General features: G+C 37.1%; 1 protein-coding gene across 1 annotated transcript in view; it reads left to right on the plus strand.

Annotated features, from left to right (window-relative positions):
* Positions 1 to 14,805, plus strand: part of ptprb (protein tyrosine phosphatase receptor type b) — a 69,575-nt gene that overhangs the window by 46,220 nt on the left and 8,550 nt on the right. The window contains exons 17-27 of the mRNA XM_036577044.1: positions 4,997 to 5,146; positions 5,614 to 5,875; positions 6,487 to 6,593; positions 6,681 to 6,786; positions 8,635 to 8,715; positions 9,633 to 9,650; positions 9,747 to 9,828; positions 11,227 to 11,317; positions 11,637 to 11,713; positions 13,801 to 13,935; positions 14,205 to 14,327. Of these exons, the coding sequence (XP_036432937.1) occupies positions 4,997 to 5,146; positions 5,614 to 5,875; positions 6,487 to 6,593; positions 6,681 to 6,786; positions 8,635 to 8,715; positions 9,633 to 9,650; positions 9,747 to 9,828; positions 11,227 to 11,317; positions 11,637 to 11,713; positions 13,801 to 13,935; positions 14,205 to 14,327 (1,232 nt within the window). The remainder of the gene's footprint in view (positions 1 to 4,996; positions 5,147 to 5,613; positions 5,876 to 6,486; positions 6,594 to 6,680; positions 6,787 to 8,634; positions 8,716 to 9,632; positions 9,651 to 9,746; positions 9,829 to 11,226; positions 11,318 to 11,636; positions 11,714 to 13,800; positions 13,936 to 14,204; positions 14,328 to 14,805) is intronic.

The following is a 14,805-nucleotide window of genomic DNA, read 5'->3' on the forward strand; positions in this document are numbered from 1 at the left end:
ACTAGACTTGTGGCCAAATGTCATTTACAGTGAATTGCAGTGAAAAAAACTGTTGTCCTTCCCAAAGCTTTTTTAAAGTTTAAGAATTTGCTGTATAAACAGAATGAAAAAATGACCTATGCACCTCTCTTATACTGCGCCCTTTTAACTTTATGTGAAGTAAGTTGTGATGTTTTTCCTAAGATAACTTGTTTCCAAACAGTACACTGCCTTTCAGGACACTACATTGGTTACCAACTAGCACCTGAGCAAGTTAGCAATGCTAAATTGTAGTATTACTAGAAAGGACTTTAAACCAGATCACCCTTCTCCTTTGACCTTTTTGCCTCCGAAAAAGGTGTGATTCCTCTGATCATGCTTTTGTTTTGCATATCATCGTTGTCCAAAGAAAAATAAGTATCTCCAAAATGGTAACTTTACAATGGAGGGCAAAAACATTATTTTACTTTAAATTTAAGTAAATGTAAAGAGATTTTATTCCAAGGAGTTTTGGAGCATTTGTTTTAGTCCATTCATTATTAAATTAAATGGAGATATTTTATGTACATATTTAGACATATATTTACATATATGTTAATGTGACAAATATCAAATTTGTTTGAGTTATTTATCCAAAAGTGTGTTTGTTTTGTATATGTGTGCTTAGACTATGAGTTAAAGGCATCTACTCATTAAAGACTGTGGGTGAGTTAAAATCCATACCTTTTTGCAGCTGTCTAGACTGCCTAATCCCTGAAGTAGAGACCTAAGACTCACCAATATTTTTGCCAGTTTCGATCAGTGAAATCATCACAGTTTATTGGGTCATCACTGTGGTGTCTTTGCCGGGGCCAGCCTGATGAATACGTCTCGGGGCACAGGGGTTTCTTCTGCCATAACAAACAGTTATAGCAACAAACAGGGCATTTGTCTCTTCTAGGCAGGTTGCTGAGTCGTTCTCTGTCTCTCTTGTGGCATTGATTAATCTTAGGCCTTGCCCCAGTGGATGTCTTAATAGTCAGCTAATCAATAAGTAGAATCCTTTCATTAACCCTAAGGGCTAAATCAATGAGGGTAGAAAGTGAGCAGAGGTGTGTAGGCTAGCATACTTGAGAAGATATCCTGAGATTCACAGGAAAGGATCACAGCTGATCCTGTTGATAAAAAAATCCTTTGTAATCAATGGCTGATCCAACTTGGATTAGAATCAGAATCAGATTTAATGGCCAAGTATGTTGACAAAGAATTTGATTCCAGTTGTTGGTGCCTCTCTAGTCTTAAATGCATCATACAAGCATAATTTTTTGATGAATAGCTATAATTAATTTATTTAAAAACTCATTAAATTTTGGAACAATTGTAACTCCACAAGTGGTTATTGTTAGTTTCTATCATGTTGATTTAGAGGGCAAATAAGATATGTTTATTTTATCTAGGTATATTTTTTTAGCCACTTTCTATCTAAAATTCTTAGAAATTAAAAGTATTCAAATTTAATCATGTACATGTGTATGTAATTACCCGGTGAGCTACGCAGTTAATTTCTTTTATGTTCTATTTACATTCTGCATTTGCACATTCGAGTGCACTTGATCTTTTGATGTCAGAAAATTGCCAAATTTTGGCAAAAATATGAAGGCTTTTTTTTCTTTCTGCAAAACTAGACAGCAATAACTTTTCATATAATAAGCAGTAAGTGAGAAATAAATAATTTTGAATTACAGCATGCTTTTGTTATCAGTGGTGATATCACTGCAAATTCTAATGGTAAAACTCCCATGAGAATTAAGTTTAAATTGCAAGTCTAATCTGATCATCCAATCATTAACCATTGTTTTTTGTTGAAAACACTCTGGTAAAGGCAATTGTCATAAAAAAGCCCTTCTATGTTCTTCTGAAGCTAAGTATTCTAGTTCTGTCAACATGATTTATAAGAAGAGTTCAAGAGGTAAAAATAAAGGAGATAGGAGAGGTGAGAGAAAGAGGAATCATCCAAAAGAAATTTTTTTTTGGCAATATGGACTTTGATATTCTTTTTTAGGGAGAAAAGTAATTCTGTTATATAGAACATCAGCAGTTAAAGAGATGGATAAAATTATGTCTCAATTGTCTTTCTGCTGTTGTAGCTTATAGACAGGAACCGATCTATTCTGACAGAATCCCAAAGACATGTTTTTAAAACCTCATTCAGTAAATGCTGCAGTTTGAAAGCCATTTCTTTATATGGTAATGAATTATAAGATTAATAGGTTACACCCTCTAAGATGTACAGAAAGATTTGTGTGCCCAGAGGAAATTATTAATGCTAATAAAATCCATTAGGAGAAATAGCATTAGAAAAAAGGAGACGTGAGATACAAGAGAGATAAAGGAGAGTTTATAGTTAATTTCCTGTTGGGTAATTCTAGTTTTTTTTTTCTAGTTTTAGTTCACAGTCTTCTATAACATAAATTTATATGTGAATATCCACCCACCAAGCACTTTATTAGGAACACTATACTAACACGGGGTAGGGCCTCCCTTTGCTCTCAAAACAGTCTCAGTTCTTCATGGCATGGATTCTACAACATGTTGGAAACATTCTTTTGAGATTCTGGTCCATGTTTACATGGTTACATCATGTAATTCCTGCACTTTTTTCAGGTGCACTTTTGTGCTTTGAATCTCCAGTTCTACCATGTCCCAAAGGTGTTCTATTTGATTACATCTGCTGACTGAGAAGGCCACTGAAGAACATTAAACTCATTGTCATGTTCATAAAACCAGTTTAAGATGACTTTGGCTTTGTGACATGATGCAATGTCATGCTGGAAGTAGCCATCAGAAGATGGATTAATTGTGGCCATAAAGGGATGCACATGCAAGCAACAGTACTCAAATTTAGCCTGGACTGTTGACACAGGACTTTGTTGCTTTAGATAAACACAAAACTTCCATTGATACCGCTATAAACTGTTCTCCAGGGAACAGTCCTTGCCACTCTAGATGTTAGTCCTTGGTCAGATCATAAATCAGTGGTGGTCAGTAATGAAGTACATATACTTTGTTGCTGTCGACCACTGAAAATCATAACCCCCAAACTATGCAACTCTTTATCACAGTTGCTTCGGCTGCTCTTTGTTCTGCTCCCTTAAAGCCCAGATTAAAACGCACCTCTTTTTTTGACATTTTAATTCTCCTTTTAGTGCCTGTTTATATTGTCTTTTTTATTTTTTGAGTGATTATGTAGTTGTTAAATTTTGTTGTTAATATAATCTGCACTGGAAGGAGCTACAAGTGAGAAGTAATTCATTTGAAATTACAAAATGCTTTTTTTATTGCTACCAATAATGGTGACTTCTAAGGGCTAACATCTCCCCAAAACCTAATCCTAACCCTGGTCTTAACCCTAACTCTAACCATGATTCTATCCCTTACCCTAAAGTTACCACCAGCTTGTTAGCTTGTTAATAATTTGAGCATATATGGATCATCTATAGTTGACTGTCTAAGGTGGAACTTATTTTAGAATCTAAAAAACAATTGCTTGCTTCCATGCTTTTGGCCTTTAGTGTTATCAAGGGGTGTTCAATTTTATCTGCAAAGGGCAAGCGTGGCAGCACATTTTAACTCCAAACAAGTGGGAGCATACCTGACCCTACTTATTTACTATCTACCTACTTAGTGTTCAAACATTTCATTAAGTGATCTCCTGCTTTGTTGGAGCAAAAACCTGTAGTCACACCAGCCCTTTGTGGATAAAATTGGACACCCCTGTTGTAATCCTATTCTAACCACAGATACTGGAAATCAGGTCACAAGACTGGTGCCTAGCAGAACAATGCACAAAACTGCAAGTGAGCACAGAAGGACCTGAAGTCACCGTTAAGGGCCAGCGAGTGTCCCGGTGGATTATATGAGCACAGCATAAAGGCGGAACATCCCTGGTCCAAAGCTCATGTCAGTCTCCCCAACTGGCATATCTAGGGAGCTCCATGGCAGGCAGGCTTAAATAAAGATCCCCTCAAATAGTCCAGGCCACCTGGGAGAAGAACACAGTGAACAAGTCAGCGGGTGAATGACAGAAAGTGGGAGAAAGGAGGAGCAATATTGGCAGAAGTTGGCTCAGGAGAAGCAGTGGCGTTTTAGCTTCATCTGGCAGAGAGAAACACCAGAGAGCCAGGGTGAGGGAGCAAGGAAGAGAGAGAGAACTAACAGAATTAGATCAGAGACAGAGCCACATTAGTTCACCAAAGCTCTAGACAGCTGTGATAGATCTGCCTTGTGTATGCAGGTGGAGGAGATTCATCGTCATTGTGCTTCTGTTTAAAGATACCATGATTTATATGAAGTCTTCATCACATAAAATCTGTAAGTCTTTATCAGTGGGCCAAGATTTGTTCCAGGGTTTCCAAACCAAACACTCATTCCGCATCTGCATCAGGACTACTAAGAAAGTTTCCCAGCCTGATTTGAAAGTATTAAATTGGTATATATTTTATTGATTCTACAAGGGAAATTTGTCATTTTGTCACCTTGGGCAGTAGGGCCACAGGTTGAGAGGCTTGCCCATGGGCACAACCAGGTATACCCAGTCAGTCCTGGGACATTAGAGTCATCAAATTTGCGTGTTTTCCTGTGTTCCCTGATCTCCAAGCCTATTCAGGAAACCAATTCAATAAGTGGCAGTTTTGCATGATTAGGCTTTCTGAGAATAGACACAAAGTCCATTTTTTTTTAAAAAAAGCGCACTTCAGTGACAAATCCCCTTCAAATGTAGTCCGTGAGCCAAGACATGTTTGGTGTCCAAAGTTTGCTGCAGCCACTAATGGAGGCTTATAGCCATCAGTTAGCATTGTGCAGTACTACAGTATACTTTGGACACACAAACATGTTTGGCTAATTAGGATAAGGTTAGTGTATCAGATTTTGTATTATCCAGTATTTTGTGGTCCTGAGTCTACTCAGCAAACTAAAAAAAATACTGACCTGAAATCCACTTGTGGATGGTGCATCATTCAGGTATTTGTTTTTGCAGGGCCTCCAGTGCCTCCCCCCCAGGTACGGGTTAGTGAGCGGGCCACTCACATTACCCAGTCCACCATCTTCTTCAAATTCAACTGTAGCTGGTTCAGTGACATCAATGGGGCCATCCGCTCCTTCACCATTGTCGTTGAAGAATCAGATGGTACATCTTTCTCCTGAACTTCCTAACTAACCTTCCTAACTAACGTTGAGACATATGCAGCGTTATGAGACATAGGTTTGAAGTAACCAATCAGATTTCTTGCCCAATGTGACAAATAACAGTTTTCAAAGGTGTTTGATCTTTTCCAATCAGATTTGAAACATGTGTAAGCCTGGATCAGATACATATTTGATGCATTTCCACAAAATTGTACACAGAAAAATGTAATGACTTATCTTGATTTAGAAGTATATTCCACATGAATAAAATACATCAACACAATTATTGTCTGAACAGACAAAATTGTGTTGATGTGGAAATTGTACACATTAGTTGTACACATCACACATTGGATGTATCTGATTAAGTAAATTCCATACAATACTTACTGTAAACATAACCATAAAAGTACACAATCAACTTGCCCATAAATCCTTCATAATTACAAGCCTGACTAAAATTTCCAGACGTTGAGTCCCAGCTGCCAGAGCACAGGCATCCTCTCCCCTCCTACCTGGACTACAAGCGCAACAGCACCATCAGGGTCTACCAGACCGGCTACTTTCAGAGCCAGTGTGCAGAGGAGCTGAATGGGAGGAATGAGGTGTTTAAAATCAACCTCGGAGCTGGTATGGAGAAGCTGGGTGGAGTATGCACACAAGACCTAGAGGCTGAACAACATGAAAACTACTTTTGTGATGGACCCCTGAAATCCAGAACAGCCTACAGGTGCTACTGACATAAACAAATAAATATGTTGTAGCTGATACAGTGCAAAAGTTAGGCTTTTCTAAATACAGAATTTAACTGTGCCATAAAGGGCCCATATCATGAAAAAAACTGGTTTCTCCTTATTTTTGTAAAAAAGGCTAATTTTGCATTCATTGTTTGTGTCTCAAAAACCAGTGCATTTATATATATCCACCTATTTAGACTATAGCAGTTAGCCCCACTAATTCACATTAAAGTTACAAAGAATGTGTCAGCCTGGACTGATTTTTGAATGAGACACAATACAGGGCAGCCAATCAGAACAGATGTCTTTTATATATATCAATCTTAAAATCATAGTAACAAAAACAGCCAGTTTAATACTAAAGTATAATGACAGGTTGAAAAATGGTCATGGAAAAGTGAATAATGACAGAAATATTATAAGTGGACCTCTAAGTGGGAAAAAATAACATGTAAGAAAATTGTAACATAAGTAATAGTTCAGTGAAAAATGAGATTTGCGTTTGCAAAATTTTCCTTTGCTTACATGTTCGTTACATCACACTGAAAATGAATAGCAGTTCCAAGCCAATGAAAATAAATTTGAGAGTTGTTGTCTTTCACAGACTAAGCATTCGAGCCTTCACCCAACTCTTTGATGATGAGAACAAGGAGGTCTCCCATCCCCTCTTCAGTGACACCTACCTCTCCCTTCCTCTGCGCACACAAGCAGGTAAAGCACCAGAAACGCTGCCTGCTTATCTCTTTACTTATTTCTGTGATGCAGAAGCAGAACTAATCTTTCCCCCCCCCCCATCAGAGCTGCTTGGTGGGATCGTAGAGGGCATCAGCGCCGGCCTGTTTCTCATCGGTATGATGATCGCTATCACCACCTTACTGATCTACAGGCAGAGGGTCCGCAAAGTGTGAGTGCATGCATATACATACACGTGAACATCACAAGAACCCACACAAACATGTAACGCCCATTTCCTCTTTAGGGGCCAGCCATTAGCGGCGGCTAATGAGGGGTCATTGTTAAGAGGAACAGGAAAAGCCAAGCATCTGGAGAAACAGATAATTAAATGATGGAGAAACAAGAGATCCAGCTCCTGTCACTAATTAAATCTATCTAATAGGCTGCTGCGTATGGTCTAACATGGTAATCGTTCACCAGGGTTTAGCACGTAAAAGATTGCTTGTGACGTGTGTGAACACGTGTGTGTGTGTGTGTGTGTGTGTGTGTGTGTGTGTGTTTGTTTGTTTTCCTACATTTTCTGGACGAAATGTTTTGACTTTGTAGTAAGAGCTAACCTACAATCGTAGGGCCAACAACATGGTTCTGTACTTCTTTACAAAAGCTACATTTATAATTTCATGTTTTCTACAACAAAAAAAACAAGGTTATGTTTAAAGTTAGGCTTTGAAAATTCCCATTACATGTAGGTACTTACATAAATTTCAAAAAAAGGGCACATTATTGCACATGAGTAGTTAAATATACATAATACATGGGGGACATATATTGGTGATTAGAAATTTAATACAGGGTAAGAAAGCAAACTTCTCATAGTATATTAGTTTGTGGCTCGCATGTTAATTTGTGGTTAGCATGTAACTTACCCCTTTTTTGTTGTATTGTAAAATTAAGTTGAATCACGGTACCAGCTCATGAGTTTGAACCGAATTATGCATTTTACATTTACATTTACTCATTTAGAAGATTCTCTTATCCAGGTACCAGCTCATGAGTTTGAACAGAATTATGCATTTTACATTTACATTTACTCATTTAGAAGATTCTCTTATCCAAAGCAATGGTGAAATGCATAGTAGCATGCAAAGCACATAGAGATATTGCAAGGATAACCTAAGACTAAAATGCTGCCTCCTCTTTCCCTAACTTGAATGCATCTGCTCCAGCCAATCAAGTACTTCTGAGGAAGTTAATTAGCTGGAGCAAATGTGGCATATTGTGGCTGGATCTAGACTCAAGAGGGTAGATCTCCAGGACCAGGGGTTGGTGACCCTGACTTAAGAATCAAAAGCCCTACCATTGAGTGTTTTTGTGGATTGTCACATGCCTAATAATATACATGAGGAATATTACTATTACATATAGGTGCTTACATATAGTCATATGCAAAACTTGTGGTTGCCTCTGATCAAATTACATGTTCTGTTGATTCTTTAAGTGGAAATAAATGTACATCCTCTATGGAGAACATAATTTTGCACATTTTAATGCACAATTAGGGTTTATGTGCTGAATTTAACATATTGGGAAAAAATAAAATGTGGTCTGTACAAACGTTTGTTTTATGTGCAAAATTTCCATATCTAGGTTTCTTGTAGAGGACGTGTAAATCAACAGAGAATGTCATTTGACTTGGGGTATTCAAAATTTTCTCATACAACAATACGTGATACTTGGAACATACACTCTATAACTAACAATATCCAGACAGCTAATATAAGGAGTACCCATTGCTGACACATGCATTGAATTGCATGCTCACAGCTTGTAAAATCTCCATAGAAAAGCATTGTCAGTAGAATGGAACGCTCTGGAGTAGCAGACCAAGGTCACCATGCCCAATGCCAAAAAGCCCCTCAGCAGTGGGCTGTGGAGCAGTGGAATTATATTCTTTGGAGTGATGGAGCACTATCCAGAACCTTTGGAATGAGTTGGAGTGGCATTTGTGATCTAGAACTAATCATCCAACATCTGTACCTGACCTAATTAATGCTCTTGTGTATGTCCATCCATGCAGAGCGGTGCAGGAAAGCCCAGTGGTGAGGATGAGTATGTGGAAGGAGGTGCCAACTTCAGGGATGTACATGGGGGTCAGGAGGTATGACACATTCCTTTTGTAAATATGTTAATATGCATGTCTGCACAGGCGTTGTGATGAATTACATTTACATTCTGTAGTGACAGGTTTGTGTCTGCTCTTCTGACTTTTTTCTATTCGTTCCAATGTAAAACAGTGACAAAAAAAGAGGGCTGTATGCACTGTAATAACTTTATCAAATTTATAACAATAAATGATCTCTTCTACTTGTGAATATAAGTCAGGAATGAATTGAAAGTTTAGAATTTATAGACTTTTGACTCGATTTTCAATTAGCTGTGGGTGAGAAGCCTTAAACGGAGTGAAGAAATAAATTAGTCTCAAGGCGTCTGTCCTATTGACGACATAATGTTAGATATAATGTGATTTACAGTCTTAATGATGACTTAAACACAAAAACCCTTGTCCTGAATGAGAAAGAGATGGATTGATCGTGTCCCCTTCTAGTCATTCAGCTATGTTCTTGGAGAAAGAGATAGAGATGGGTTGAGAGAGACTGCAAGAAAGAGATCGCTGCAGGCCTATCAGTTGTTAATCTAAAGCCTTATTGTTGAGTAACTACTATGAACTATTCAGTAAATACTATAAAACTATTCTGAAGCCACTGCCAATGGCTTGCTTTGTAAGTATGTTTTGAAAAATCCAAGAATATTCCTTCAATTAGCCAATTCCAGGATATGTTTTAGTTCGCCTTGGTCAGTGTAAGACTTTGGTTGCATGTTATACTCCTTAATCAAAGGCTTGAACATGCTTACTGTGGGCTTTATGTCAATGTGCAACAAACACAAATAGGTTGAGAAGTTAATTTGGATCTCTGATATTGGCTGTGAAGAGGGCCAGCTTGTGAGAAGCTGAGATAAGCGGGCGGGCATGAACAGAATTTAATCTTACTCTTTTTTCTTCTTCTCTTTTTGCAGTAACCGCCGCATATCCAGGTAAACATTTGCCCTCTCCACATAAAAAGCCCATGAATGTTTTTTTTTTTTTTTAATGCAACTCCATGATAAAGATTGGTAACTGTGTTTTATCAGCCCCGTTAAAGTGGCCCACTTTGAGTCTCATCTCGGCAAGCTTCAGGCTGACTCTAATTACCTCTTCTCCGAGGAGTTTGAGGTAAGGGGCGGACTGCATTTGAAATTTAAATGTCTGTTTGCTATTTGTTACTACAATGCCTGGCTGAATCAGCAGTATTGGCAGCTATTGGAAGCAGCACTGTTGTATTTGTAAAGAATTGGCTTATACTAAGGCAAAAGAAAGGCATCTCTTATAACTTTGGCTAAGTGCAGAATAAATATAAGATAAATGTACTGTCTTCCCATCCATGTACAAGTAGTCAGTGGAACTAAACAATATTCCTCCAGATACGACATGCAAGATGGGGCCTGTGTTTACTGGACCACATAGTACATGACAAGACAATGTAGTACACTAATTTACAATACAAATTACAATACAATTACTCAGAGCTGGGCAATATGACAATATTTAATGTTATTGTAATAAATATGTCACAATATGCCTTCTGAGCGAATCATGGATATTGACAGTACTTTAAATACAGTTCGCAACTGCACATTTGATTGCAAAGAGAGCATAATTAGTCCTATTTAATTAGATTAAGTGCAGTACAGTATGTGAAATGTTGAACACAAATCATTGGATTCATAGTTTTTGATATTATCTGTTAAATGTGGCACTACTTTGTTTGTTCCAATGGATCAGATGTAAGGAAAAAAAATATTGTGACTTATCATGTATCATGAAAACATGATGTATGATGTAAAAAAAAAATATCTTGAAGTATCTTGCCATTTTTTTGCCATATTGCTCATCTCTACAATGAACACACAACACAGTATAATACATACACATGACATGAGACTGACAGTAAAATGCATAAAATATATAAAAATGTGGGGTCGTGTTGAGAAAGTGTAAAGACCTGTGTAGATTAACTGTATAAATTATATTGTTGCTATCACACATTTGAAAGCTGCCCTTTATATTTAATGAAAAATGGACCAATATAAATGTCCAGAGGTGCATTACAAGGAATAAAATTGTATTACATTAACATAGTCATATGCAAAAGTTGAAATACCCTCAGTCAAATAATGTTTTGCTTATTTTATGACTGAAAATAAGTTAACACATCCTCTACAGTGAACAAACTTAAGTACTCCTTTTTTCTGTAAATTTTAGATCACAGTTTCTATTTAATTGCTGAGTTTAACATATTGGTAACATTTTGTTTTTTTTTCAGTTCTCTGATTAATATTGTTTTTTTTTGATATACATATTATAATTAATATGTATATTAAAATGTACACGTGTTAACTTACTTTCACTTAAGAAAATGTGTCATTTGAGCAGGGGTGCCCAACACTGGTCATAACTTTACATTAATACATTCACCTGTAAAGTTACCATTTTGGAGATACAAGTTCTGTTGCAGGTAGCAGCATAATAACATTTCCTTAATTTCACTTTCTCTTCCTTCCTTTCTCACAGGACCTGAAGGATGTGGGCCGCAACCAGGCTCTGGATGCTGCTCGTCTACCTGAGAATCGCTGCAAGAATCGATACAACAATATACTGCCGTGTAAGTGGAGAGAGAGGGAATCAAGTGGAGTATTAAAGGAAAAGCTGTGGCCACATGAGCAATCAGTGGTGGAAATGCTCTTGAGAAGAGTCTAAACGAATAAACGTTTCAGCATTCAAGAAGTCGAACGCGATCTATAAAATCATGCAAGTTATGAGGCCTCCCTGTTCTGTCAAACTTATTACACTGGAGAACTTAAAGATGAATAAATTCTGTTCTGTTCCTATCCACATTCTTCTTCTTAATTCATCCTGCTAACATGTGCAAACAATCACGAGCATTTAGTCACATACATAGTTGTTTTCTTTTTTGTCTTTAGATGACTCTACCCGGGTAAAACTCTCATGCTTGGAGGACGACCCGTGCTCCGACTTCATCAATGCCAGCTACATTCCAGTAAGTTCTCGAAGGGTTCAGGTGTTTCATAGCAACCTTCCAAGTTCTCTTCATAAGATCTGTCAACTAGGGCTGGCCCAAATAATTTGAATACTCAAATATAGATTTGTCACATTGTTATTAATTCCTGTATTAAATATTCTGAAGCCACACATTTTTCTAAATGTACAATAAATTTTATCACTTTAATTAACATGGAAAATGTTAAAAATAAATTATAGCTAAATGCATCATTTATGCATTTATGCCAGTCATCCACATCACCTCGCCCTCAAACTGCACAACTTTTATTTAATTTAAAAGAGCATAGGTGGGAGCACTTAAAATGATCAGACAATAAGAAAAAGCTGACTGTAAAATTTGCGATAAGAGGCAGGTGTAGCATGGCAAGTTTGATAATTATCTCAAAAAAAGGAATTATAGTCATTCCTGAGTACCGTTTGGTAGGATATGTGCCTTACATCGCATTTTTTGGTTCATCACTAGTACACATTATTAAGTGTCTTTGCTGCCTACTGGATATCTTTTGAACTGTAGTAATGAAAAATTATGATTAATTGTGAAATGCAAATATTGTTTCTAAGGCTGGTTTTGACAATGGGTATGCAGGTACTGATTCAGAAGTACCCACAAGTATTTGAAGTCTGTAAAATGCTGTTTAAGCCAGCCCTACTGTCAACTATGAGTCTTTGATTCATCCTCTTCATAGCCATTAACCAATGAGTGCTTTTTGCATGGGGAGTGTGATGTTCATTTAGATAGATGTTTCATTTGGTGCTCTGTGAGGCTGGTGCAACAACAAAGGAACTCAAGCAAACTTGGAGCAAAATTCAGGGCAATTGTTTCATCATTTGGTTCCACCAGCAGGTGCAAACAAAATTTGTGTAGAAATCACTGGAAAATCTGGAAAAGCTTTGGATCAGTTGGATTGTTGTACTCTTGAGAAATTGAAGTTGTGGGGCCTATTTGAGACTTTACAGGCTAATGTCTCTGCAGCCTAGTTTTTCTTCAAGTTTGATACATGTCATGAGGGAAGTTTTTCTTTGTCCTTTTCTGGTACCTACATTGGCTGATCATGCAAAATCTGTTGCATGTATTACTTGTTATGGTATGCTCAGTTGTTTCGTTGTTTGGCCATTTTCATGATGTGCTATTGCAGAAAAAATATGAAATGAACAATCTGATTAGCCATGCTTATAGGTGCTTATGTGCTTAGCCATGCTTATAGGTGCTTATGTGCCTATGGTCATATGAATGAAGCAGGTAAATTTATTTTGACTTATAGCAGTAATTGTGCCCCTGCCATGGATATTTTAGTATTTTCCTTGCCCCATCTCACCTGATTTAACTACTCACCTAATTAACAAAACCTTCCTGAGTGCAGGATTTGCTTGGCAAAGACAGTCCTGCTTTTAATAATGTTCAAGCTTCCACCAGAGCATGGAGAGGCTGTGTAATACAACACACAGTATATGTCTGTATGCATTACATTTAGGTTTTCAGCAGACACACTCATCCATTAGAGATTTAAAACTGTAGGTGAGTGTAGAGACATGCAAAAAGACTTGTATTGGTATAACAGTAACGTTAGTGTTTGTGTCTGAACGGAGAAAAAAAACACTGGTCTCTTGTGTGTGAGCCAGTGTTTTATCTGTGTGAAATACTTGAATGAATGAAAAACAATTATTTTGGTTTAGTATTCTTTACAAGATGAGTTTTACTGTCCTTGAATATAATAAATAAATCATAGGTAAATATATTACATCATCACAGATGATGTAAGTAAACTGAAATAGAAAGATGTGTTGATGTAATGTATTTTATGAAAATACTGTACACATTTGAATGAAGTAAATTCATTGCATAACTTTTTCAGAGCAGTATTATGTTTAATAAGCATAAAAATGTGAACAGTTCAATGCGGACTGTAGTACTTTCCTCTACTATAGAAACCTGTCAGATTGCATACCGTGAAGTATTTAATATTGGCAGCCATTTTCACAAATATTTCTAATCTTAGCTAACATAATAAAGACACATGAATGATATGATATGAAATAGAGATCCTCTCTGCTTTTCTGCCTCAGGGGAACAATTTCAGGCGCGAGTACATTGCCACACAGGGGCCGCTCCCAGGAACCAAAGATGATTTCTGGCGAATGGTGTGGGAACAGAACGTGCACAACATCGTCATGGTGACGCAGTGTGTTGAGAAGGGAAGGGTGAGTACAGAGGCATCACTGTTGCTATGGCAACGCATGGTCCAAAGTAAAAAAAAAAAACACACACACAACAAGAAGGAAGAGAGGAGGAGATCGACAAGGGATGCCAGTGGTTGGTCATTAGCATAATCAGTCAGCAGAAATAGAACTGTTCATTATGGAGCCAAAGCTGCTATTTTGAGGTGAACTCTTGCTGCATGCTTTCTGACATGTGTCTTTGTGTTTATGTGTATGTATGTGTTGTGTGTGCCTGGATCCATGTCATGCAGGTAAAGTGTGATCAGTACTGGCCTATGGACAAGGAGCCGCTGTACTATGGTGACCTCGTGGTGCACATGCTGTCCGAATCAGTCTTGTCAGAGTGGACTATCCGCGAATTCAAGATAAGCTGTGTGAGTGGGAAAGGGACTGAAAGAGGAACATTTGTGTGCACACAGAATTATAATGAAATGTATGCTTACCAACAACAGTGTTTATTTATTAAGTGCCTTCTTCGAAATCTTAAAGCGATTAAAAAAAAACGAAGGAAAATAAAATGTGTTAAACACAAAAAGACATATAGTTATAAAGTAAAATACATAAATTAGCATACAATAAGAATAAAAATGACAAGGAATAGCAAATTAACAACAGCATGCATCCCTAAAAAGATGAGTTTTAAGAAAAGATTTACAAGAGTCGTCACTAGTCATATTAATAATATTCGTAATTGTAAGTACAATAATAGCTTATATAATGTCAATTTAAATGTCATAAACTAAACACAAAGTTTTTTTGGATGTTTTATGCAATATTTTAACTGTTTTGGGAGGAAAGTTATTATTAAATGATAAATGTATACTTTTTCTACTTCCAACAATTTGTCTGCCT

The sequence above is a fragment of the Colossoma macropomum genome, unplaced genomic scaffold, assembly GCF_904425465.1.
Source record: "Colossoma macropomum unplaced genomic scaffold, Colossoma_macropomum, whole genome shotgun sequence".
Classification (NCBI taxonomy): Eukaryota; Metazoa; Chordata; class Actinopteri; order Characiformes; family Serrasalmidae; genus Colossoma; species Colossoma macropomum.